Raw genomic sequence first — 23,855 nt, 5'->3', positions numbered from 1 at the left:
TATTGAGATGGACAAAGGGAGAATGATATAGGCTCAGAAGGGAAGACATTTATTACTTCCCTGGGTCATTAGTGAACCAATGTCCTAACCTAGTGCTAGGGAGTGCTACACAATTGGATACGTCCACGTTTTGGATGAAAACAAGTTCTGCCAAACCCTGTGATAAGCCTTGCAGGGAGAATAGAAGCACGGCAGATATTCTGATTCAGTTTCAGTTTTAGTAATTCCTGAGAAAACATATCCTGACAAAACATATGTGAAAACATTATTTCTATATATATCACAGAGGTTTCCAGATTTAAAAAAAACCAAGAAGATATAGGCAGCGTATAATAAGACAATTGCAAAATAATTAGCGATAATAGTAAAGGTATTTTGGTGCTGTTAGACCAGGGTGAATTTTGCCTACTATGTTGAAATGCCCAAATAATTTTCTAAATAGCTTTCCAAATAGCACACATTCTTTAGAAGAACTGGCCTTTATGTCCTTGATTAACAAAGAGAAGTTGTTAGTTGTGTTAGTCTGAAGTCTGGCAGAAAGACAGACTCATATAGGTTAGAGTTACTGTATGGTATTGTTTTAAGTTAATAATTAGAACTCTTGATAGATCTCCCATACTTTATCCTGCCCAGACCTGCTGGAACAAGAATGTGATGAACAGTCGGGTTGTTACCAGAGGTGTAACAAGCAGAGCTTGCATCCTGGGCAAACTGTTGTGGGAGAGAAGCAAGGTGGCGAGAGGGCATTTTTTGAAAACAGGGGTGGTGGGGAGGCACGGCTTTGAGTGGGGTGGGGACGGGGAGCACAGGAGTCTTATTCATGCTGGGAACACCAAAACAGTCCCTGATTGTGCTGCTCCTGCTGCCACCATATGCTTTGCCTTCCCAACTCTTGCTCTTACAGCAGCAGTGCAGTGTCCATTGATGGGCTGCTTCTGCTTCGAGAGCTATGCCATGGGGCTGCTCTTGCTGCCAGGGAAGGGACTCTGTGGGGGTGGGGGGCAATTCTGGTGCTCCTCCTAAGTTGGTGCCCCTTTCTCCCCCTCCTAGTTATGCTACTGGTTGTTACATTACTTCTGGTCATAGTTTTATAGTTGTTAGGGGCTGGAAGGGACCTCACAGATTGTCAGGTCCAGCCCCCTTACACTTGGGCAGGAAAGACTTCTGAAAATAGTTCCACCCAGATAGAGGTGAAATTACAATAAAACTTTCTACAGTATTCACAGGATGCCTTTCATTTTGAAGAAGCCTAATGTCTTATGCTTCGTATACTTAGAAATCCCTGAATCACGAAATAAGCTCAATACTATCTTTTCTGGAGTGCAGTCGTATTTAGACACCGCAGCTGTGGTTATGCGTACCATCTCTAGACATTCGCCTTCTAGAATTTTCAGGCCTCTCGATGAAGGTAAGAGCTCGTCACTAGGAAGGCAGTGTGTTTCTTTGTCTTAAATAAATGATACACTGCCTGCACACTTAGATAACCTTGTTCCTTGTTCTCTTACTTTCAGATATCCATATGCCTATTTTTTCCAGGAGACATGGGTCAGTTGCACAAAATGCTACAGAAGGTAACCTCGACTGTAATAGACCAGCTGGAGCTGGTCCTGACTGTAATGCATCTTGCTTAGAACAGCTGCTAACTTGAACAGAGCTGTATTAGGAAGACTAGTGAGGCACAAGTCCAAGTCCAGCTTTATTGGACATAGGGCTTCCATTGATATCAATGGGAGCTGCCTCCTGGTAGGTGAGATAGGGTTTGGTCCTCAGCCTCATGCATTAACTTTAAAAATTCAAGGTTGAAAATAATGAAATTTAAGAAAAAGGGGAAATAAAAATGGGCAGCTGGGAAAAGCTGAATACTTCCCCTGCCCTTCCCTCTAACTAATCAAATGCTGCATTTTCTTAAGGAGTCGGCCAGAAGCATAGCGAGCTCATTCAGCACCAGGGTTGAGGGGAGGGGTTTGGGCACAAAATGCTTTGGATTAGATGCCACGCTAGTGTATATGAGCATGGCCCCATAGATAGCCATACAGCTATGCTGTTCTATACCAGCTGTGGATAGCCAATATCAGCCCTTTTGGGGTAGTTTCTGGAAAGGAGACTTTTGTGTAAGATAAGGCCATTTTGGCTGGGGTACAGCCATATTTAGGACCTCCATCCTTGACGGTGCGCTCCTTCTCTAGACAACCATCTCCTGGAAGTTTTCTGGCCACCACTGGTGGTAAAGATTCTTTACCAGGAATGCAATGTGTTTCTTTGTCTTGTATAGAGCACAAACTGCTTGAACACTTACATAAACATGATCTTTGCTCTCTTACTTTCAGATCACCATATTTCTGCTTTCTCCAGGGGATTGGGGTCAATTATTCCACACATTGCAGAAGGTAATTTTCCATTTACCTTCCCTGGCTGTAACAGACTAGCTGGAGACGATCAGTGCAGCAGAGTTAAATTTGTGCTTAACAGACTTGGGTCCTCAGCAGTGGACCAACAGTGATGTGTTCCAGGAGCATGTGGCTGAGTACATCAGTGGATTTACTGGGGTGGGTGGAGTATGCTCATCAGGATGCAGCACTATCATGGTACATACAAGCCTTAGTGCCATGTGAGTGACAGTGGCACCAGTGTGGGCAAAGCATCTTGAGGGCAGTTTAACAGTGTGGTTGCTTTCATTTAAGCGATGCTAATTCAGGAGGAGTAAATTGATTGTAGATAAATCAAGCTAACTCAGCAATGAACCTCTGGGATTATCAAGTATAACTTCCCTCATTTGAATTTAATCTCATTAACATAATACTAGAAAAATAGTAAGAAGTAGCTCTTTCTCTGTGACATATGATGATATATTTAACTGTTTTTTATTTTTCTTTCTAGACATTGGAAGGTTATTAAAGAAAGATGGTACTTTGCTAGAAGAAAATCTCAGGTAGTGTAGTGTAATTTACAATTTGACTGATTTATGCCAATCAGAGTTAGTTAATAACTGGACTTCAGCACATCATGGGCATAGGTGCATGACACATCAACATATATGTAATTTACTTCAGTTTCATATATCCTTATAAATTATACTGGGATCCAGAGCAGAGAAATGATGACTTATGTAGCATGAATGCTATAGGCAATATTATATCTCCTCACCATTAGGTAATTCTGGGATAAGTATAGGCACACAGCATCTACACTGATGTAATTTAGGATACTGTCTTAGTGGGTTTGATCCTTGGTCTAGTTTGTTATAGTAGTGAGGCTATCGATAGACAGATCTTCAGTGGTAACTCATTTATTTAACAAGCCCAAAAAATCCAACGCAACTATGATTGTACAAGGGAGATAAAAGCAATATAGAAGGACTAGCATTCATGTTACTTACACAACTGTTTCTGGGGGAGACTCAAAGTAGGTGAAACAGGTTGCTGCTTCTCAGACTAATTAGACACCGATCCGGTGTTTTCTCTTCCCACTTAGTGCTATGCTGGGAGGCTTTATTTATACTATGTTATGGTAATACCTTTTAATTTATGCATATTTATATTGGAACATTACCCCATAGACTGCTGTACCCCACTTGTCTTGGGATTCCTAATTCTGATTGGCTAATTATTCATCTTGCCAAACAGTCATTAGTATCTATATCCATTAGCCGCTATGATACTGTTCCTGGTCTGTACTGGGAGAATGACAATATTTGCATCAGGGAAGTCCTCCTAATTGTTAATTGTGATCTTGTCTTTGACCAGAGCTGAAGCTGCACAAAAGGAGTTTTTGGATAGGATGGATGAGATCATTCGTCTTTTTGGCCAGGGTAGAGGGAAGATCACATACATGGCATCATGTGAATGTGAACAGATTGTGGCATCCGTGTTTATGCCCCTTGCCCGGCACTGCATGGCAATAGGAGATGAGGACAGAGCCTTGTATTACTTGTTGGAATGTGCAGCTGCATACTTACGCCTTTCAAACAATTATATGGTGAGCTGCCTTGAACCCAACTTCCAAATGAATTATTGTCATCTCCCTTGATCTCTTTCTCTTTATTGCTTCTCCCCATTTTGGCAGAATCTCACGTGCATCTAGGAACATACATTTCTTTGTACTTTGAAAATGGTGGGATCAAGTCTAAAACTTTCCTTCTCTCCTTCCTCTATTATCAAGACCTCTTGCTGTGAAGTGGGATTTTAATGTCACAAATGCAGCATGTGGGAGGGTAAGTTCCATCTGATTTGTGTTTGACAGTTAGAATGCTTTGTGAGCACAGGGGATGCTGCATGGCAGCCCTTGCCCTCAAGAAAACACCTGGGAACATGGGTGATGACTAGAAAATGGTATTTAGAGATTTTCTTTTTGGAATTGGCTTGTAGGTAAAGTAGATATGCATTAGATTAGAACAATGGTCCAGGGCAATGGCAAGGCATAATTAATTTCTAAAAGCCTGTTTATGGTAAAGTTTTCTTCAAGGCCCACTGTGTCTGACACAGGCAAGAAGACACACAGGCTGGGAAAACGTGTACTACAGTGTTCCATAACATGAACAGTGTACCCTGATAGAGATAAGGGACCCTCCAGATCACAGTGCCAAACTGCAGAGCCCTGGGGATTTCTGGTTTTGGTAGATGGACCAAATTAGGAAAAAACAATTTCATAGTTTCATAGTAGTAATAAATAACCAAAGTAGGATGTGTGCATGTGATGGCTTTATGAAACAAAGGAATATGCTGAAAGGATAGAATGTGGACAGTATGATGAACACAGGGAAACTAGTCAATGATACCCAGAGATGAAGAGTCATCAGAGGGGAGAAATAATGCAAAAAGAGGAATTTAAGACCAGCAAAAGGACTCCAAGAAGGGAACCTGAGGCTACCATTGCTACACACCAGCAGCCCATCTCATCCATCCCACTGGACGGAGGGAGGGATGCAGGGGAAGATGGGCCTCAGCCTCTTGCCTCCAGGCTGCTGATATCTGACATTTAAGAAAGAATCTCAGGGTAAAGCTTGTATACTGGTTAGACATACCTTCCTCTGTGACAGCTCTAGGACTGGTAGATATAGAATTGTTTGCATTATGTTTATCTTTTATCACTGTGTATCAGTAAATTTTGCCTATTATTGAATGGAGAGATCATGGTCAGTCTGAGGGTTTTGAGTCCACCCAGAACAAGGTATCTGGGTCATAAATCCAGTGCCAACAAAGGGCTCAAAGGCTCACGACCTTAATACCTAAGAGGTTTGTGAAATGATAAATAATGTAATTTTAGGAGTCTTTTGGTGACATTTCATCATGTAACATTTAATCAATATTTTAAAGAGCAGTCTCTGCTCCAGAGTGATCTTGACAGACGAGTCAGGATTGTCAGACATTAACAGGTCTATTTAGGAGCCCACAACTAAAGTAGCAGGGAGCAGATGCTAATTTAGGTCAGGAGCATCCACAGAGCTATGTGTGGGAGTGGAATTTGAAAGGGAAAAGGGGCTGTTATAGTGGGGCATGCTGCAGCTCTTCAGTGAGATTTCTTGGCATAACTGTGCAAACGAGGCTTCCATTGTGGCTCATTTATACAATGACAGGCTACAGTCAGTGCCATTAGTCACTCAACACTGACACTGATTGTGTGGACCCATGTCCCAACTCTACATGTGGCTCCTCTAGGTCCTGGATTATTCCAAGTAGAATGAAAGTTCCTTTACTGTCCTGGATTTGGCATAGGAGTTCTCTTTGGGTTTATAGGCTAGATCAACCTTTTTTAATAGAAGTACTCCTTGGCGGCCAGACATGAGTTGTGGGGGGGTGGAAATGGCACGCAGCCAGATGCGGAGAGCAGCAGCAGCATGGGGTAGTGGATAGCGGCAGCGGCCACCACATGCAAGCTTCCCAGCCCCCTGGGGTAGATTCTCCACTATGTTTGAGCTCATCCTGGATAGGGAAGAGTGGGCATCCCCCACTGCATCTCTCTGATTCAGGCTGCACTGCACCATGGTTGGAACAGTTCTAACAGTGAAGCATCAGGTATAATGCTTTGCTGTGACCCTATTCTATGTATAACCTGACCTGGGAATGCTTCCTTCTTCTCTTACAACATGCTTGGGATGTGAAAAGTAGGAATCAGAGAGCTCTCTCCACCTATAGTGAACCACTCCACCAACAGGATTCCTTACTGACTCTCTCTAGTCATCTGTACTGGCCATAGGTGACCATAGAATTAATCTGTCTATCTTCAGTGTGTGGTGGGGTTGGATGTGTGATTTTTCACAGAAAGTCATTTGCTGTCTTTGTGATCTGCTTTGTTTTAGGCCTTTATGAATCTGAATATAGCCGAGAGCCTGATCAAGTCACTGGATCCTAGAAGGAATGTAATTAGCCCATTTGAGGAAGCCACTTTCTACAGCCTTAAGGGTGAGGTAAGGAGACAGATAGGGAGGAATCCTTTCATGTATATCTGAGGTGGTCCATGGAAGATGACAGCAAGTGCCCTGGAATTCCTAGCCCTTGATTCTCATTGGTCTCATCAGTCTATACTCCTGTGTCCACTTCACCTGTCAATCAAAACAATTTCAGGCTTCTTGGCTCTGATTCAGAGCCAGGCACTCAAAGTTATTAGCTACCTGTTGAAGCAGGAGCTTAATATTCCCCCTTTGCCTCTCCCCACAACAGCACCACCAGCACATTTACCAAGAGGTGGTGGATATATCACATTTCATGTATGTGCTTTAGATCTTCTGATTGCAGAGCAGTGATTTTCAGCACAAAACCAGACAGTCTTAAACTCAGTTGATACAGAACAATAACCAAATGGCTGCAGTTATTAGGGTGGGGCTTTAGCTTCCTAGTTGTTCTTATAAAGGAAATAATACATTCAACATATATTATGCTCAGGGAAATGTACCATATTTACTCAAATACAAGATGACCCTGATTATATGACAACCCCCTGAATAATTAGATTCTATATATGGAACATCTATAAATTTGTTACAATTTACCTGATATAGAATGTAATTATTGGAGGTTTGCCTTGAATTTGTCCCCCACTGCTACAGCTGGGAAAATAAATTTGGGGGTTCAGGTGGCTCCCTTGCCCTCTGCCTCCCCAACTTCATTTCCCTGAAGGCCCATCCCCACTCTTGCTGTTACACCCTTCCCAGAGCATATAGAAGCGAGGAACAAATTTGGAAACACTGACTTTGAAATAAGCATGCTTATAGTCATCTTCAAATAGGCAAATTACTACTGGTACCCAGAGACTTAATTCATCCAGGTTTGATGCATTTTACCTCTTTTTTTTAAACTGCTGCAAGTTTTAGCACAGGTACTCCATAAACACACTCTTAAGCAGCACTTATTTTTATATATAGTACAAACTATGCGTGATATTAATCCAAAGCCAAAAAGCTCATCATTTACCATACAGCTCATTGGGCTGGGCTGCAGCAGAGTCAACAGTATTTAAAGCCATCGTGATCCTATAGCTCAGCACAGCTCAGTATGTTTGTGTACTCCAACCACTCCCCACAAAGGATCCATGTGTTAATTAGACCACTCCACTCATGACTGGAACCAGGTGTCATTACAAGTCCTGAGATCCTCCAAAAATGTATATGCATATGAGGCAAAGGGAAACCTGGTCTGGCAACATCTCATGGAGGACAGGGTCACACTAATCATATGCGACAGGCTAAGACAGGAGGTAACAGAGGAGATCTAGGTAAACTGTTTGAGGCCCTATTTAGTGATGTTTGTCAGATGCTTAAGGATGGTGAAGAAACAGGAGCCATTGGAAATGGAAAAGAAAGGCACAGCTCAGCTGTGGGAGTGAAGAGAACATTGAATATATATGTAGTATGGTGGCTCACTATGGCTTTAAAAGGAATCAGTGCTATGGGGAACTGCATGCAATGGACACTACCATGTATCTTATTCAGATAAGTTGTACTAATGCTTCTTGGCCTTTTGTCTCAGATCAAATGTAGATCAAGTGGGGCCATCTGAATCCCAAGGCCTCTGGGTGTAGGATGCCTGCTAATGGATTTGGGAATATTGGAAGTCCCAGGCTGAGAACCTGGGACAAAGTATGCTCATTGGTTATAGCACCATACATGGTGTTTAGAACGAGTGAGTTCTGCCTGCTCAATCAATATGGTTTTTGGAGTGATTGAGTTCTACTCAATTGATACGATTTGGAATTGATTTGGCTGATTCAACCTGGAACATGATCTCTTTTATTGGACCAACTGAGTCGTTGGAAAAAAGTTCTGTGCAAGCTTTTGGGCACAATCACCCTTCTTCAGGCATAGGAAATCTCTTAACAGCAGAGACTTCCTATGCCTGAAGAAGAGTGATTGCACCCAGAAGCTTGCAAAGAACTTTTTTCCAACTACTCAGTTGTTCTAATAAAAGATATCACATCTACCCAAAGAACCTGGCCTGCCTATATCCTTAGACCAACACGGCTACAGTAAAAAACCCAGCATATGTAGATGTATATGTACATGCATACACACACACATATATGTACACATACATACATATACACACAAATATTTTTGTAAAAAAATTGTCTAATACAGGTTGTATGTTTTACAGTCATGCTCAGTGTTGGCTGGATTTAATCAACTGCATAGTTTGTTTCCATTATGAGCACATGCCGTAGATGGTGCATTTGATGAGGTTTGCTTGTATGCAAATGTAAGACGAGGAGCTTTTCCCCCCATGCTGACTGGGGGGAAAAAAACCTTGTCTTATATTTGAGTAAATACGGTATTTGGTGTCTCTGCTTTTTTTGTCCCAGTGCTAGGTATAGAAAATGATATCTGACAGCCAACAGCTTCTGTTAGTGCAGTTGAAAGACAGCATTACAGTCCTTGTTTTATTGTTTGTACCTTTCTACAGGTGTGCTATAATATGGGCCAAATGAAACTGGCAAAGAAAATGTTCAAGAAGGCTTTGAGTTTACTTGGCAGGAAGTTCCCACTTACTTCAATTGGAGTCTTTTTTAAGACCGTGACAGAAATGTCGAAGCATGCATCTCAACAGAAGAACCAGCCTTGTCCGCATCCTAGCAAAACTGGGTAGGAAGCAGAATCAGAGTAAAATTGGGTTGGGTAGAGTTTACCCTTGGACACTATTTAGGCCCTAATACTGCAAATGCTTATGCATATGCTTAACATGAAGTATTTGAACAACTCTCATACTTCATGGTAAGATTGTACTTAAGCCTTTGCAGGAACGAAGCTTTAAACACAAATGCTTAGATACAATGACAAAGGGAGAATTATGAATGGCTACACTCTTCAGTGGTACAGTATGCAAGAGTGAGGCAATTGTTTTGAAAAACAGGGCTAGACTTTTGAGGATATTTTTAGACAAACTGCTACAGTTTAAAGGCAGATTATAACTGACTCTTCTTGCTAACCAGTCATTCAAAGGGAACGCTCATATACCAATATGGGAAAAATGCTTTAACTTACCCAGTCCTGATAAATGATAGTACAACCCATATAGGACAGTAGTTCTCAGCCTTTGTGATCCTGGGTTGACTGTAACAGCTGCAAAGTAAGTCATACAACCACTGGAACCAAGTAGCACAGCCAGAACAGATAATAGTGGGGGGACAAGGGGGAAGCTTTTGCCTCAATTACAGCTGCTCCTTTGTGCCCTGGCTGAGGCCCTCATTGCTGTGCTAACATGAACCTACAGGCTTGGGGCCTAGATAAGGAAGATGCTCAGCAGGCTGCAGCCTGGGGTCATAGCTGCAGGCTCGTACTTAGCTGGCAGGGGGCTACATCTATCTGGAACTGAAGTGCTGCTCTGTTGTAGCCTGGGTCCATACAGCAGCCTCATCTTCTCTTCTGCCTCTTGTCAGCCAAGCCAAAGTGTGGGAAGGAGGGCACTGTTGTCCTTCTCTGAGCTGGACGTTGTGGGGCAGAATTGTCTCCTGCCTTCTCCTCATGGTTAAACTCATATGCATTGGTACCCCAGCCTTTGCTTTATCACCCTTTTTGCTTCTAGCACCACTGCTAGCATACAGCCTTCCAAAGATTCAACTTTCCTCCTCCTACTTTGCTCCTTTTCCCTCACCTGCCCCGACGTTCTCTTGGCTGCCTCCCCTCCCAGGAGGACATAGAATAGCCCAGATGAGCTTTCTGACTGCTTTCTTTGTTCTGTTTTGATAAGCTACAATAGTTAGATTTTGGGGCTGCTAAGACCTTCTCTGCCTAAAAATGTCTCTGGTGCAACAGGGAGAAGAAACTAGCTTGTCTGTATCAGCAGAACCACTGCCTTTCCTTATTGTGGCAGATCTTCAGCCAGGACTCTGCTAACACCAGCAGGAAGTTTTCTCAGCTAGCAGCACTCATGAGTGTGAACTCAGCAGAGGAATCGGAGGACGAGCACCAGGTAAGTCCTAAAGAGAAGAAAATAACTAATATGCCCTGGCTTCCAACTGCTAGGGCACACACTTTTGTAAAGGGACTGAGGAGCTGACATCTAATTTACATTGGCTCTGGACCAACATGTAACGTCTCAAATACTTTGCTTGGGGTAAAATCCCAATGAATCCATTTTTTTCCTTGAATGCTATTCAAGCCATCCAAGCTTCTAGGGCTAAAAATGTCATGGGAAACCAGCCTGCTTGTGATTTTTGTGGCATGCTTTGCTTCTCTCTCTGCCAGTAATTAAGATGGCTGTAAACTCTCTTATGACATTTCAACACTTTATCTCTGGCAAGAACAGAGATAACAGAGATCTCCTAATGTGACAATGAAAATTCACTGACATTTTTGAACTTCCCAAAAGACTTGGCCTGAGATTCAGGTAGTTCTGTATGTCCGTCCATCTGTTTTGGTTGCTTCCAATTTTTAAGCTATTATTGATTTCTTATACAAATTTATATTTTGTGCCTGTATGGTACCAAGCACAATAGTAGGACAATCCTGATTGCTGCCTTTAGATGTGACCCTAATAAACTTTGGTAACTATGATAAACTTTTTAATGGTGAGCATTGTAAGGGAAATTGAAAAAAGGAATCTGGAGATTTTATCCAGTTCCCTTTAAGCTTGCGCCAGGTAATACTTGACATAATGTTCTAATCTACAGGTCCAAGCTCACGGGCTTTCTTGTTTGGACTGTTTCAGATCATTTCATCTTACATAGAATATGCACTTTGCTGCCAGACAATTGGTTGCCAAGATGACTGGATGAAATATGAGTTGATGGCCATCCAACGTAGCTCTCACCTAAAGCTGGTTGGAGGAGGGCTATTAACCACCATTAAATTAGCACAGTCTTTGGCCTATATAAAGCACTGTTTAGGTAACCTGCCACTTTCAATTGAATTAGGTAAGTCTTCTGGCGTCATTTTTCGTTTGAGAACTTGTCACAGTTAAGAGCGAAACATTTAATATGCGTGTTTTCTCCTCAGGCTATCGAGCCCATGAAATCTGTTTGCATCTGAAGAAACCCAACCAGGACTATATGATTCTTAGCGTACTTTTCCAATCCCTCTTTCTGAGCATGAGGTATTAGATAAATCTTATTTTCCTATATGGACAAGCTGATGTTTGGCTTTTGTTTGGCTTGACTGATATTTTCCTTCTCAGGGAAATCTATTCCTCCTGCAAAGAGCGGTATATATCTCTACTCTTGGGGTTTATGAGTCTTGGTCATGTAGACTGGGAGGGATCATGTGTCACCTTTGTTTTCTTCCTTCTCCAGCAGATAAAAGGGTTATTCCATATTCTTAATATCACCAACTACTACATTCTGTAGGCTAGAGTGGCATCCTGATCACATATTTGTTTGCTCTACAGCACATTTGTCTGCAGGGATAGATTGGTCACTCTGGTCCTTGCAGATAAAAGCATACTTGGAGACTTTGAATGTTGGGGAAGACTTTGAATGCTGGTAGACCATCACTGGCAATTCCAAGTCTTGCATTTTGAGCTGGTATACTGAAACTCTTCTCCATAAGCTTGTTGTTCAAAGAACCTTGGATTAGGGCTGTGCAAAGATTCAGTCCCTGATTCGATTTGGCCCGATTCAGTGGCCAAATCTCCGAATCTGAATTGAATCAGGAGACCCTTTAATCTCTCCAAATTGAATCAGAACCCTCCAAATCAATTCGGAGAGCTTTGGTGATTTGGACATAGACACAGCTTTAAATGTTTTTTTTACATACCTCAAGGTACCAAGCGGCTCATGCACACTGAGATGGTGGGGCAGATGGAGCATCCCACAGGAGTGCAGGGGGCTCCCCCGTGCGCTTGGCAGCAGACCCGGAAGTGGACCAGAAGCACTTCCGGTCCACTCCCCGGTCTGCCAAGCAGTGCGCAGGGGGCCCCCGTGCAGCCCCCGGCTCGGTGACTGGTGCCTCCTGAGTCTGGGGTGCGCACTCAGGGTTCCCCTGTGGCCGGTCACTGAGCCGGGGAGACGCAGGGGGGCCCCGGTGCGCTCCCAGAAGTGGACTGGAAGTACTTCTGGTTTACTTCCGGCTTTGCTGGCAAGCATGCAAGGGACCACCCCGTGCTCCTGTGGGACACTCCATCCACCCCAGCATCACAGTGATCACAAGCTGCGCCTGCTACCTCAAGGTATGTAGAAAAAACATTTAAAGCTGTGTCTATGGCTGAATCACTGATTCTCCGAATCACCGTCAAATCTTCAGATTCAGATTCGTTGAATCGAATCGGGGACAGTGATTTGAATCAACTAATTGAATCGCTGTCCCCGATTTGGACCGAATCCAAATCCAAATTGAATACGGCCCGTTTCGCACACCCCTACCTTGGATGGAAAAGTAGGGTAGATTGATGAGTGGAGAAGTGTATGGGAAAACAGAGGATAAGGCATGAATAAAGGAAGAGAAATGGTAGAATAAAGGCACAAGGAAGAAACATTACTTCTTATTCTGTTTGGGTTGTGGAGTAACCCTCCACAATGGCTCCTTGTTGCGTTTCTCCCTAGGAACCAGGAATGTAAGCAAGTGCTGCAGTGGCTTGAGAAGTTGGCCATTCGAGAGGAGAAGATCCTTGCACAGGCTTGTCTTTTTTCGAGCTGTCTAGATCTTTTGCTTTATGCTGGTAAGTACTGATGATGATGAGGATCACAGAGAGCAACATGCTTTGCAAAGGTCTTCTTTCTCCTTGTCAGGGATGGTCACCAAAAATGGGGGCTTCAGTCTGGCATTTTTCAGTTTTATTTCAATTGAAATGGTTGGTTTTTGAAGTAAGGGGCTAAACTGTTTCAGAGAAAAGGGGTTCTAGCTTAAATGAAGGGATATTCATCTCTGTGTGAAGTTTGACATGGTTGGATGCTATTGCACACTATTTGGAGTCTAATTTTGGGAGATGGGAGGATGTAAAGTTGGCCAGAAAGCTTCCTGTAACTTGGCTGTCCCCTACTGCAGAACTGACTAAGCCAGTCAGAATGGAAGAATGCCTCTTGGTACCTGTTCCAATTTCCCTGCTTTCCAGCCCCAAGACAGTGCCAATTTTCTAACGTGTGTGTGTGTGTGTGTGTGTGTGTGTGTCTTTGTCTACATAGCTATAAGGGTGTCCCTAAACTGGCAAAATCCTCATGGTATGCAAATGCTTTTATCAGTATAGCCTTCATCAGTTAACAAGTGAAAATAGCCACATTGGCTAATGCACATTTTTCTTGGTATAATGGTGTCTCCAGTTAGGTCCTGAGCAGTCCTTCTACTTGCTAGACCAAACAAGACAGAGCTGGTGTTCCCAGTAGTACTGAGTAGAATCGTACAATAACCTTTTACCACAGTAAAAAGTTGTTGGCACAATACTTTTTTGCAAAAGCACTGGGTCTATTTCTCTGCTCTAGGTTATGTTTGCTGAATCTCTGACAGTCAAAAGTGCCAAGTAACCCCACAACTTTGCAACTTTTCTGTTAGATTTTGATTGATCTCTGAATTAGTCATCTAGTAGGAAAGTCAGCTACTCCTTTTGACTACCAGTGTCCAATCTGGTGGCATCAGAGCAAGGAGACATGCAACTGCCTCAGGGAAAGATTGCTTCTCTAATGCAAATTTCTTTTACAGGGTGGACATATAAGCCATTTAAAGAGTGCCTGGAATTTGTACAGCAAAATGAAACAAACTGTATCCTTATGTCTCAGAGTGGCATAATGCTTGGACTCTACTCATCCTTGGCCATTTGGTAATATACAAAGTCTCCTCAAAATTGCTTTTCCCTGCTATGGGTTTAGTTTCTATTTTGGCCAATAGTAGCTTGGAACTTAGGAACTTTGAGCTGAGTGCCATCAGAAGCGTTCCTGTTGGGTAGGCCCTTTGTCCAGGAATGACTTCATTGAAATCAGATGGTTGATCTGGTATTTTGATATGATTCAGAGTAGTTAAGTTAGATTGTATGGGATTCTGCTCACCTATAATTATGGAAGGACCATTGTGGTGGTTGTTTATTGGCTATGCTTTTTTCTTTACCAGCGTGGAAGTCTTCTGCGGAGTCTTCGGGAATGCATGCATCACACATTTATTAACTGCCAAAGCACTCAGCTCAGTCTGAATCCATGCAGACTTTCTGAAATTTCTCACTTACCTTCAGCTTGCTTGGAAGCTGAACACAGCTATTAGCACAGTCTCTCCCAGGCTAACAGGGCATAATTTCCTGAGCAGTGTCTTCCTGTTAGTAGCTGAATTTCTATCCTAATATCCACCATAAGACCTAGCCCAGCAATAGCTGAGTCATTCTTATTTTGCTTTTAGTTTTTTGTATTTTTTTCTGGTTTACAATAATAGGGATATCACTTTCATACCTCGTTCCATTCATCTTCCCTATATTACCTTCTTTTTGGAAGCAGAATTGCTGCCCCATTAGCACAATAACGGGAGTATTTCAGCTAAGTCTCTTCTACTATATTTTGGGTGACTCAGGAGAGGTTCTATCAATGGGCTACTTCTTCATGACATTGCCTCCACAGAGCCCTTATTCAGGTGTAAGTGGCATTTTTGGCCACCAAGGTAACCAAAAATGTGATGTAGACCACCAAATCTGGAAACTCAGATGACCAGGAAGGAACCAGAATGTCACCCTTGGTGCATGGCAGAAGGGTGCAGGTCAGCAATTGCACTCTAGTGTCTGGAGTAGATATTGGAGGATTCCACTGCTCTTGCCTCTCTGGGTGGGAAGGGAGGTCTTCCTGCTCCAATGGGGTCTTATTCTTACCCCTTATGCTGTTCCCAGGAAGAACAGCAAGTGGCTGTATTGCCAGACCTATCCACTGAAGCAATCTTGGACCTCCTCAAATTTGACTGTATGAATGTGGCTATAGTTACATCTTGTGGGATGAAAATAGCCACAGCATGGGGGAAGAGTCTTGGTATTAGGGCTGTGCGAAGCTTTGGGTGGTGATTCAATTCAGAAGAGATTTGGCCCAGTTCAGTGGCTGAATCTCCAAATCCAAATCGAATCAGGACCAATTAAAAGGTCTTAATCGATTCAAAGCTCTCCACATTTTGGAAAAGGTTCAGAGAGCTTTGATTCAGACAGTGCCTGGTGGCTGCAGCAGGGAGCTGCAGCCAGACTCGGAGCTGGTAAGTACTAGGGGTGGGGAAGGAGGGGGGGCTGGAGGAGGAGACAGGGGACCATGGGGGGACCCCTGTCAGGCACCATCCCCTGCCTGCTCCCCCAGCCCTGCCATGGCTGCCCTGCCTGCCCCAGCTCCCGGTACTTTAAAACAAAGCCCTGACTCACCGGGTGCTGCTGGGCCAGGGGGGCGATCCCCGCTGCATGGGGGGTACTGTCACAAGCTCCTGACTCCCTCTCGCTCCCCCAGCCCCCACCATGGGTGTCCCACCTGGGCCAGCTCTAGCCCTTTAAGAAAAAACAAACGGAGAAAGGCCCTGGAACTCACTCCTGCAGCAGCCTCAGGGCTTTGGGGGGCTTGTGGAGAGCCCCCCACATGGTGTGGGGCAGCGGGGATCACTCCCCGCTGGAAGGAACAGTGAATGTAGGGCGTTTTCTTAAAGGGCTGGAGCCGCAGTGGGTGGGGCAGCCACGGGGGGCTGGGGGAGCAGTAGGGATCGGGGGGTCATGCAGAACCCCCCCACGCAGCGTGGGGCAGCGGGAGGCAGTGGCGATCGCCCCCTGCCCGGCAGCACCCGCTGAGTCGGGGCTTTTTTTTTCATAGTGCCGGTAGCTGGGGTGAGCGGGGCAGCCATTGCTGGGCTGGGAGAGCAGGCAGGGGATGGACCTGTGTGACTCAGACATTCGGCCGAATCGATTCAGGATGGTGGTTTGAATCACCGAATCAAATCACTGTCCCTGGAATCCGAAGCAAATACTAGCCACTTTGCACAGGCCTACTTGGTACGTGCCTAATAGGTCTATGTGAAGCTTCAGTAGCTGATTTGATTTGGAGGAGATTCAGCCCGATTCAGGGACCGAATCTCTGAATCTGAATTGAATTGGGAAATGAATTAAAAGCTCCAAATCTCTTCAAAGCATTCAAATCAATTTGGAAAAAGATTTGGCGATTCGGCCATAGACTAAACAGTCAGCTGACACAGCTGCCTCCAGCTGGTAAGTGTTGGGGTTGGGGGAGGGAGGGGTACTGTGGTTGGGGCTGGGACCAGCTGTCCAGGGGGCACAGGACTTGGGGAGAGGGGGCACCGGATGTGGGCATGGCAGTGCTTGGAGCAGGGGCTATGACCTGCTGCTGCTTGCCCAGCTGGGGTGGTGGGGCAGGATGCAGGTGCAGCTCACTCCGGGTAGAAGGGGGCAAGCGGCAACAGGGCATAGCCCCTACTCCCAGTGCTGCTGTGCCTGCATCCCGTCCCCTCCCACACTGGCTGGCAAGTGGTGGCAGTGCCTGCCCCTCTGGGCCGGCTGGCAAGTGGCTGCAGCACAGAGTCCCCGCTCCCAGGGCTGCCGCACCTGCATCCCATGCCTGTTCGCGCCGGCTGACAAGCGGTGGCAGCGCAGAGTCCCCGCTCCCAGCACTGCTATGCCCACCCTTATGTGCCTTCCACGCTGGCTGGCAAGTGGCGGCAACACAGATTCCTCGCTTCCAGGGCTGCCGCACCTGCATCCCATGCCTGTTTGTGCCGGCTGGCAAGCAGTGGCAGTGCAGAGTCCCCGCTGCCAGCACTACCAGCACCACCTTTACGTGCCTTCCAAGCTGGCTGGCAAGAGGCAGCAGCGGAGAGTCCCCACTCCCAGCGCTGCTGCGTCTGCACTTCTGTGCCAGCTGGCAAGTGGTGCCAGTGCAGAGTCCCCGCTCCCAGTGCTGATGTGGGCACAGCAGCGCTGGGAGCATGGGCTATGCCCTGCTGCTGCTTGCCCAGCTGGCGCAGGGGAGGGGGGGCACAATGCAGGCACGGCTCACTCTGGGAGGAAGGGGACAAGCGGCAGCAGGGCATAGCCCCTGCTCCCAGTGCTGCTGCGCTCACATCAGCACTGGGAGCAGGGGCTCTGCCCTGCCACCACTTGCCAGCTGGTGCGAGGGGGTGTGGGATACAGGTGCAGCATTGCTGGGAGTGGGGGCTATGCCCTGCTGCTGTTTGGCCCCTTGTGCCCAGAGCAAGCCGTGCCTGCATCCCACCTCCCCACCCTGCTCCAGCTGGGCAAACGGCAGTAGGGCAGAGCCCCTGCTCAAAGTGCTGACGCACCCACGTCCCATGCACCCCCCCCCCCCACCTGCTTCCCTCTCCAAGTTACACGCCCCCACCCCCCTCGCCCCAGCTGGGCAGCTTGTCCTAGCCCTAACCCCAATCCCTCCCTCTCCCATACCCCTTCCCTTCCTCCTCCCCCAACCCCAACAGACTTACCAGGTGGAGGCAGATGTGTCAGCTGCCTGTTTAGTCCATGGCCCAGTCTCCGAAACGGCACCAAATCTTTTGGATCTGATTCAGTCGAATTGAACTGGGACAGTGATTTGAATCTCTGAATTGAATCGCTGTCCTGCAAATAGGCCGAATCCGAAGCAAATACTGGCTGCTTTGCACAGGCCTAGTGCCTAAGGCCCTAGATTGTCTTACTCAAGCTCTGGACATCTGCATACCTCTTTAGAGTTTTACTAGCTAGCTACATGACTTCTCCAGCAGGACTCTGGTGGAAGCAATAGATTTAACCCCTTTTCCCCTGCTGCTACAAAGGCCTTTGAAAATACCAAAGGCCACTATTGTTATGATGCCCCCAAACATGACAAGTCTCTCTTTATTCAGTTCTATTAGAGGAGTAAATCGAATACAGAGAAGCCTGAAAGCCTTCTTAACAAGAAAATTCAAGTCATCATGTTAGACACCTTGTACAGCTCTGGCACGAAAAAACATGCTGGCTTTACACTACTTCATTGGTAATCAAGTCTCATACTTCATTGCAAGGGTTAGGATGAAATTCCTTTTCCCAATATATAGCATTTCACAGCATGGGCTTTTCATCTTTTTCTGAAAAAAAAGTATTGATTAGGGCTGAAAGCTGTTCCTGAGGTGATGGTCCAATAATCTGACCTCTGATCTGACATAGATTTCTCTCTTGTTGATATAGGTTTGCCAGACTTCAGCAGTGGGACAACTTCCGAGAGCCTTTTGAAAAGGCCAGACGGTTAATGAGGAGAACTAGTGCCTCGCTCTTTGCTGCTTATGGATGTTGCAGTTTCTTGGAGTGTCACATCCTTCGACTACATAATCATGCTGAGATTAAACCTCAAAAGGTCCGAGAGACACGTACCAGGGTGCTAAAGGTGAGAGGGAGAGAAGGGGCAGTTCATGTTGTGGGGAAATCCTATAAAATGTAATATTCTAACAGTGGTAGACTAACATCATCTTGTACTGGGGCTAGAGACAGTTAACCTCATCCAAAGATCAGAGATGTCAGACATGGGGGTCAATGAGCTTTGCATCAGGTCAATGGAGAGCAGCCTATAAAACAATATAAAAACTTTCAATTTTTGGAGATAGTTGTTAGAAATTGGTCAAACATTATTTATAATATTTGACTATATACAGCAAAAGCCTTGTTATCTGGCATGAGTGGGGTAAGGGGGTAGTGCTGGTTATCTAAAAATTGCGGTTACCTGAGGCAGGGGGTTTTGGCCACATGTGGCGTGGGGGAGGGGAAGGGGGATGGCGGTGGCTGCATGCCGAGCAGCAGCAGCGCAGGGTGGTGGGTGGTGGTGGCCACTGCGTGAGAGCTCCCCTACCTCCTCCCCTGTGTTTGGCTGGCCAGCCAGCCAGAAATTCTGGTTAATAGAGTATTCCAGTTACTTAAATGCCAGTTAACACAGCTTTGATTGTATAATGTTTGACCAATGTTTTTATATAGATTCATAGATGCTAGGGTCGGAAGGGACCTCAATAGATCATCGAGTCCGACCCCCTGCATAGGCAGGAAAGAGTGCTGGGTTCAGATGACCCCAGCTAGATGCCTGTCTGACCTCCTCTTGAAGACCCCCAGGGTAGGGGAGAGCACCACCTCCCTTAGGAGCCCATTCCAGACTTTGGCCACTCTAACTGTGAAGAAGTTCTTCCTAATGTCTAGTCTAAATCTGCTCTCTGCTAGCTTGTGGCCATTATTTCTTGTAACCCCCAGGGGCGCCTTGGTGAATAAAACCTCACCAATTCCCTTCTGTGCCCCCGTGGTGAACTTATAGGCAGCCACAAGGTCGCCTCTCAGCCTTCTCTTGCGGAGGCTGAAGAGGTCCAGGTGCCTCAGTCTCTCCTCATAGGGCTTGGCCTGCAAGCCCTTAACCATATGAGTGGCCCTTCTCTGGACCCTCTCCAGGTTATCCACATCCCTCTTGAAGTGTGGTGCCCAAAACTGCACGCAGTACTCCAACTGCGGTCTGACCAGCGCCCAATAGAGGGGAAGTATCACCTCCTTGGATCTGTTCGTCATGCATCTACTGATGCACAATAAAGTGCCATTAGCTTTTCTGATGGCTTCGTCACACTGCCGGCTCATGTTCATCTTGGAGTCCACTAGGACTCCAAGATCCCTTTCCGCTTCTGTTCCACCAAGCAGGTCATTCCCTAGGCAGTAGGTATGCTGGACATTTTTCCTCCCTAGGTGCAACACTTTGCATTTCTCCTTGTTGAATTGCATTCTGTTGTTTTCTGCCCATATGTCCAACCTGCCCAGGTCTGCTTGTAGTTGTTCCCTGCCCCCCGGCGTGTCCACTTCTCCCCACAGTTTTGTGTCATCCGCAAACTTGGACAGAGTACACTTCGCTCCCTCGTCCAAGTCACTGATGAAGATATTGAAGAGTATCGGTCCAAGGACCGAGCCCTGCGGGACCCCACTGCCCACACCCTTCCAGGTCGATACCGACCCATCCACTACAACTCTCTGGGTGCGACACTCTAGCCAATTCGCCACCCACTGGACTGTGTAGTCATCCAAGTCACAGCCTCTTAACTTGTTTACCAGTATGGTGTGGGATACCGTATCGAAGGCCTTCCTGAAGTCTAAGTATACGACATCAACCCCTACTCCTGCGTCTAGGCGTTTTGTAACCTGGTCATAAAAAGAGACTAGATTAGTCAGGCATGATCTACCTGCTATGAACCCGTGCTGGTTTCCCCTCAGCATAATTTTTCCTGCCAGGCTCTCACAAATGTGAACCTTGATAATTTTTTCGAAGACTTTGCCTAGGATGAAGGTGAGACTGACTGGCCTATAGTTGCCCAGGTCCTCCTTCCTCGCCTTCTTGAAAATAGGGACCACATTGGCCCTTTTCAAGTCCTCCAGGACCTAGCCCGTGCGCCACGAGCATTCAAATATTACCGCCACTGGCTGTGCAATGACGTCGGCCAGTGCCTTCAGTACCCTTGGATGGAGCTCATCCGGGCCTGCCGACTTAAAGGCATCCAGTTCCTCCAAGTGACTCTGCACCATCTCAGGGTCTATGCATGGAAGTCTGGAGCCTTGCTGCTGCATCTCTACAACCCCAGTGAGAGACTTGTTGTGTCCCTCACTTAGGAACACTGAGGCAAAGAACTCGTTGAGGAGTTCAGCCTTGTCCCCTCTGTCCGTCACCAATTGCTTCTGCCCATTTAGTAGGGGTCCTATTCCACCCCGGGCCTTCCTTTTACTCCCTATATATCTAAAAAACAATTTGTTGTTATCCTTTACTTGGGATGCCATCCTCAGCTCCACGGTAGCTTTGGCCCGTCTAACTGCCTCCCTGCAAGCACGAGCAGAGGAGGTATACTTCTCTTTGGTAATCTCTCCCCTTTTCCACTTTTTATATGCTCCCCTTTTAGTCCGCAGGCTGCCCTGGATTTCTCTGGTCAGCCAAGGAAGCCTCCTGGCCCCTTTCCCTCTTTTTCCTCGCATTGGGATCGTCTCCCTCTGTGCCCGAAGGATCATTTCCTTAAGGCACAGCCACCCTTCCTGGGCTCCCATCTCTTCAAAACTCCTACTCTGCAGTGCATCCTTGACTAATCGCCTGAGTTCATTGAAATCAGCTTTCCTAAAGTCTAGCACTTTCACCCTACTAGTTACCTTACCCACTCGACGTCTTATGGTGAATTCTATTATTTGGTGATCACTGTCCCCCAGGTGACTACTGATCTGTAGGTCCCCTACCATATCATCCCCCGTTGCCAATACCAGGTCCAGTAAGGCATTTCCCCTAGTGGGACCGTGTACCTCCTGTGTCAGGTGGAGGTCCTGTACGCAGGATAGGAACGTGCGTGAATGTTGGGACTTTGCTGTCTGTGTCTCCCAGCAGATGTCTGGGTAGTTTAGGTCCCCCATGACTACCGCCTCCTTAGTTTTTATGGTCTCTGAGAGCTGCCTCAGGAGCCCCGAGTCTAGTTCTTCCCCTTGGTGTGGGGGTCTGTAGCAGACCCCCACCACTAAATCCTTTTCTCCTTGCCCCCCATGTAACTTAACCCACAACCTTCTACTTTCTTCTCCTTCGATTCCGTCTTGATAAGGGTCGATGTATATTGCTCATTGACATAGAGCGCAACCCCTCCCCCTTTCTTCCCCACCCTGTCCTTTCTGTACAGCCTATAACCCTCAATATGTACCGCCCAGTTGTGGGAAGAATCCCACCAGGTTTCTGTTAGCCCTACTAAGTCGTAGGTGTTTTCTGCAAGCAGGAGTGCTAATTCATCCTGCTTGTTCCCCATGCTCCTAGCATTAGTATATAGGCACTTGAGCCCTGTGACTGGTGCCTTTTTTGCCCCCCAGCTCTGATTCCCAAAGGGCCCCTTATTGCTTACCTGCTTATTGCTTACCTGTGCTGTACTGCTGGCCGCCCCATGGATTGCAGGTTCCCGATGTTCTCCTTCTTCAGGCTGGGCTGTCCTTGTGGGTGCCACATGGTTTGGTGGTCCACGGCTTCCCCCGTCCTCATCTTCCCCTCCCCCTGACGAGCCTAGTTTAAAGCCCGCCGGAGGAGATCTGCCAACCTAGAAATATATATGCACATACATATATAAACATATATACATATATGTATGTATGTATATATGTATATGCATATATACACACACACACCAGCATATGTGTGTGTGTATTTATGTTTTTATATAGCTATAAAAATATAAAACATAAAATATAAAACATATAAACATATACAATATATAAATATACACATACGTGCACACATACATATGTGTGTGTATATTTATGTTTTTGCAAAGATTTGTATATTTCTGTGGGGGTGAGGAGGATCACAATTTTTGTACTCGGTGGTTAAATTATATCAGGGACTTCAAACTCGCTATGGGCCCTTGACTAAATCCAGACCACAGGGCTTCTTCTGGGCCGAATCTATGGAGGCAGCAGCAGCAGCAGTGGATCTGGGTCCAGAGCCTGCAGCCTTGGTCCAGGGATGAGAGAGCAGGCAGTGATGCTGGTCAGGGATTGGGCAGCAGTGCTGGTGGGGGAGCAGGCAGTAGTGTGGATCCAGAGGTGGGCAGCAGCCTGAGTGGAGGATTGGATGGCACCATGGGTTCAGGAGCAGGCAGCGGTGTGCACCTGGGGTCAAGCAACAACATGTGTGGGGGGTTGGGTGGCACTATGGGCTCAGGAAAGGGCAGAGGCATGGATCTAGGGGCAGGCAGCAGTGTGGGTCCAGCAATGGGTGGCAGTATGGTCTAGGGGCAGGCAGCAGCAGGGTAAGTGAGGGCTGTGTCTGCACAGCCCTTGGTTGCCCCCTGACACTGATGGCAATGTCCATCAAGGTCCAGGGCCCCCAATTTTTGTGGCAGGACATGCTCCAGTAGCCATGCCCCCCCAAATTCTGGTAGCCTGCTGCATTACCGTTGAGTGAGATGGAACAGTTCTGGCCCACAGGCCGTATGCTTGATGCCCCTGTTCTATACCATTTATCTTTATAGGGAAGACAGAAACTTGAGTTCGATGATGTTAGAACCCAGAAATCAATGGGGGACTCAACAAATGGGGTTTCTCTCTTATATAACTATAGGCCAGTCAGTCTTACCTCGATCATGGGTAAGCTTTTTGAGAGATTTATCGTGGCGCATGTCCATGAGGGGCCAGCAGAGGAGATTATGCTTAGGGGCAACCAACATGGGTTCATTAGAGGCAGGCCCTGTCAGACCAACCTGGTGGCCTTCTATGACCAGGTCACAAAATCCTTAGATGCAGGTGTAGCAGTGGATGTAGTCTTTCTGGACTTTAGGAAGGCCTTCAACACTGTCTCTCACCCCATTCTCATTAAAAAACTAGGGGACTGTGGCGTTGACACCTACACAGTCAAAAGGGGCCCCAAACTGGCTGGAGGGCCGCATCCAGAGAGTAGTGGTGGATGGGTCTTATTCGACCTGGAGGGATGGGGGCGCGGTCCTCGGGCCTGCACTGTTCAACATCTTCATCAGCAACTTGGACGATGGGGTAAAAAGCACC

At 46.4% G+C, this 23,855-nt stretch overlaps 1 protein-coding gene across 1 annotated transcript in view; it reads left to right on the top strand.

Annotated features, from left to right (window-relative positions):
- The window catches only part of ADCY10 (adenylate cyclase 10), an 81,142-nt gene that overhangs the window by 47,737 nt on the left and 9,550 nt on the right, over positions 1-23,855 (top strand). Inside the window, exons 22-34 of the mRNA XM_059727659.1 lie at positions 1,277-1,408; positions 1,512-1,571; positions 2,328-2,387; positions 2,878-2,929; positions 3,744-3,975; positions 6,296-6,403; positions 8,892-9,070; positions 10,241-10,397; positions 11,136-11,340; positions 11,423-11,519; positions 12,964-13,079; positions 14,054-14,171; positions 18,519-18,714. Coding sequence (XP_059583642.1) covers positions 1,277-1,408; positions 1,512-1,571; positions 2,328-2,387; positions 2,878-2,929; positions 3,744-3,975; positions 6,296-6,403; positions 8,892-9,070; positions 10,241-10,397; positions 11,136-11,340; positions 11,423-11,519; positions 12,964-13,079; positions 14,054-14,171; positions 18,519-18,714 — 1,712 coding nt within the window. The remainder of the gene's footprint in view (positions 1-1,276; positions 1,409-1,511; positions 1,572-2,327; positions 2,388-2,877; positions 2,930-3,743; positions 3,976-6,295; positions 6,404-8,891; positions 9,071-10,240; positions 10,398-11,135; positions 11,341-11,422; positions 11,520-12,963; positions 13,080-14,053; positions 14,172-18,518; positions 18,715-23,855) is intronic.

This window comes from Alligator mississippiensis, chromosome 5, assembly GCF_030867095.1.
Source record: "Alligator mississippiensis isolate rAllMis1 chromosome 5, rAllMis1, whole genome shotgun sequence".
Classification (NCBI taxonomy): Eukaryota; Metazoa; Chordata; order Crocodylia; family Alligatoridae; genus Alligator; species Alligator mississippiensis.
This window is presented reverse-complemented; position numbering and strand designations above follow the sequence as displayed.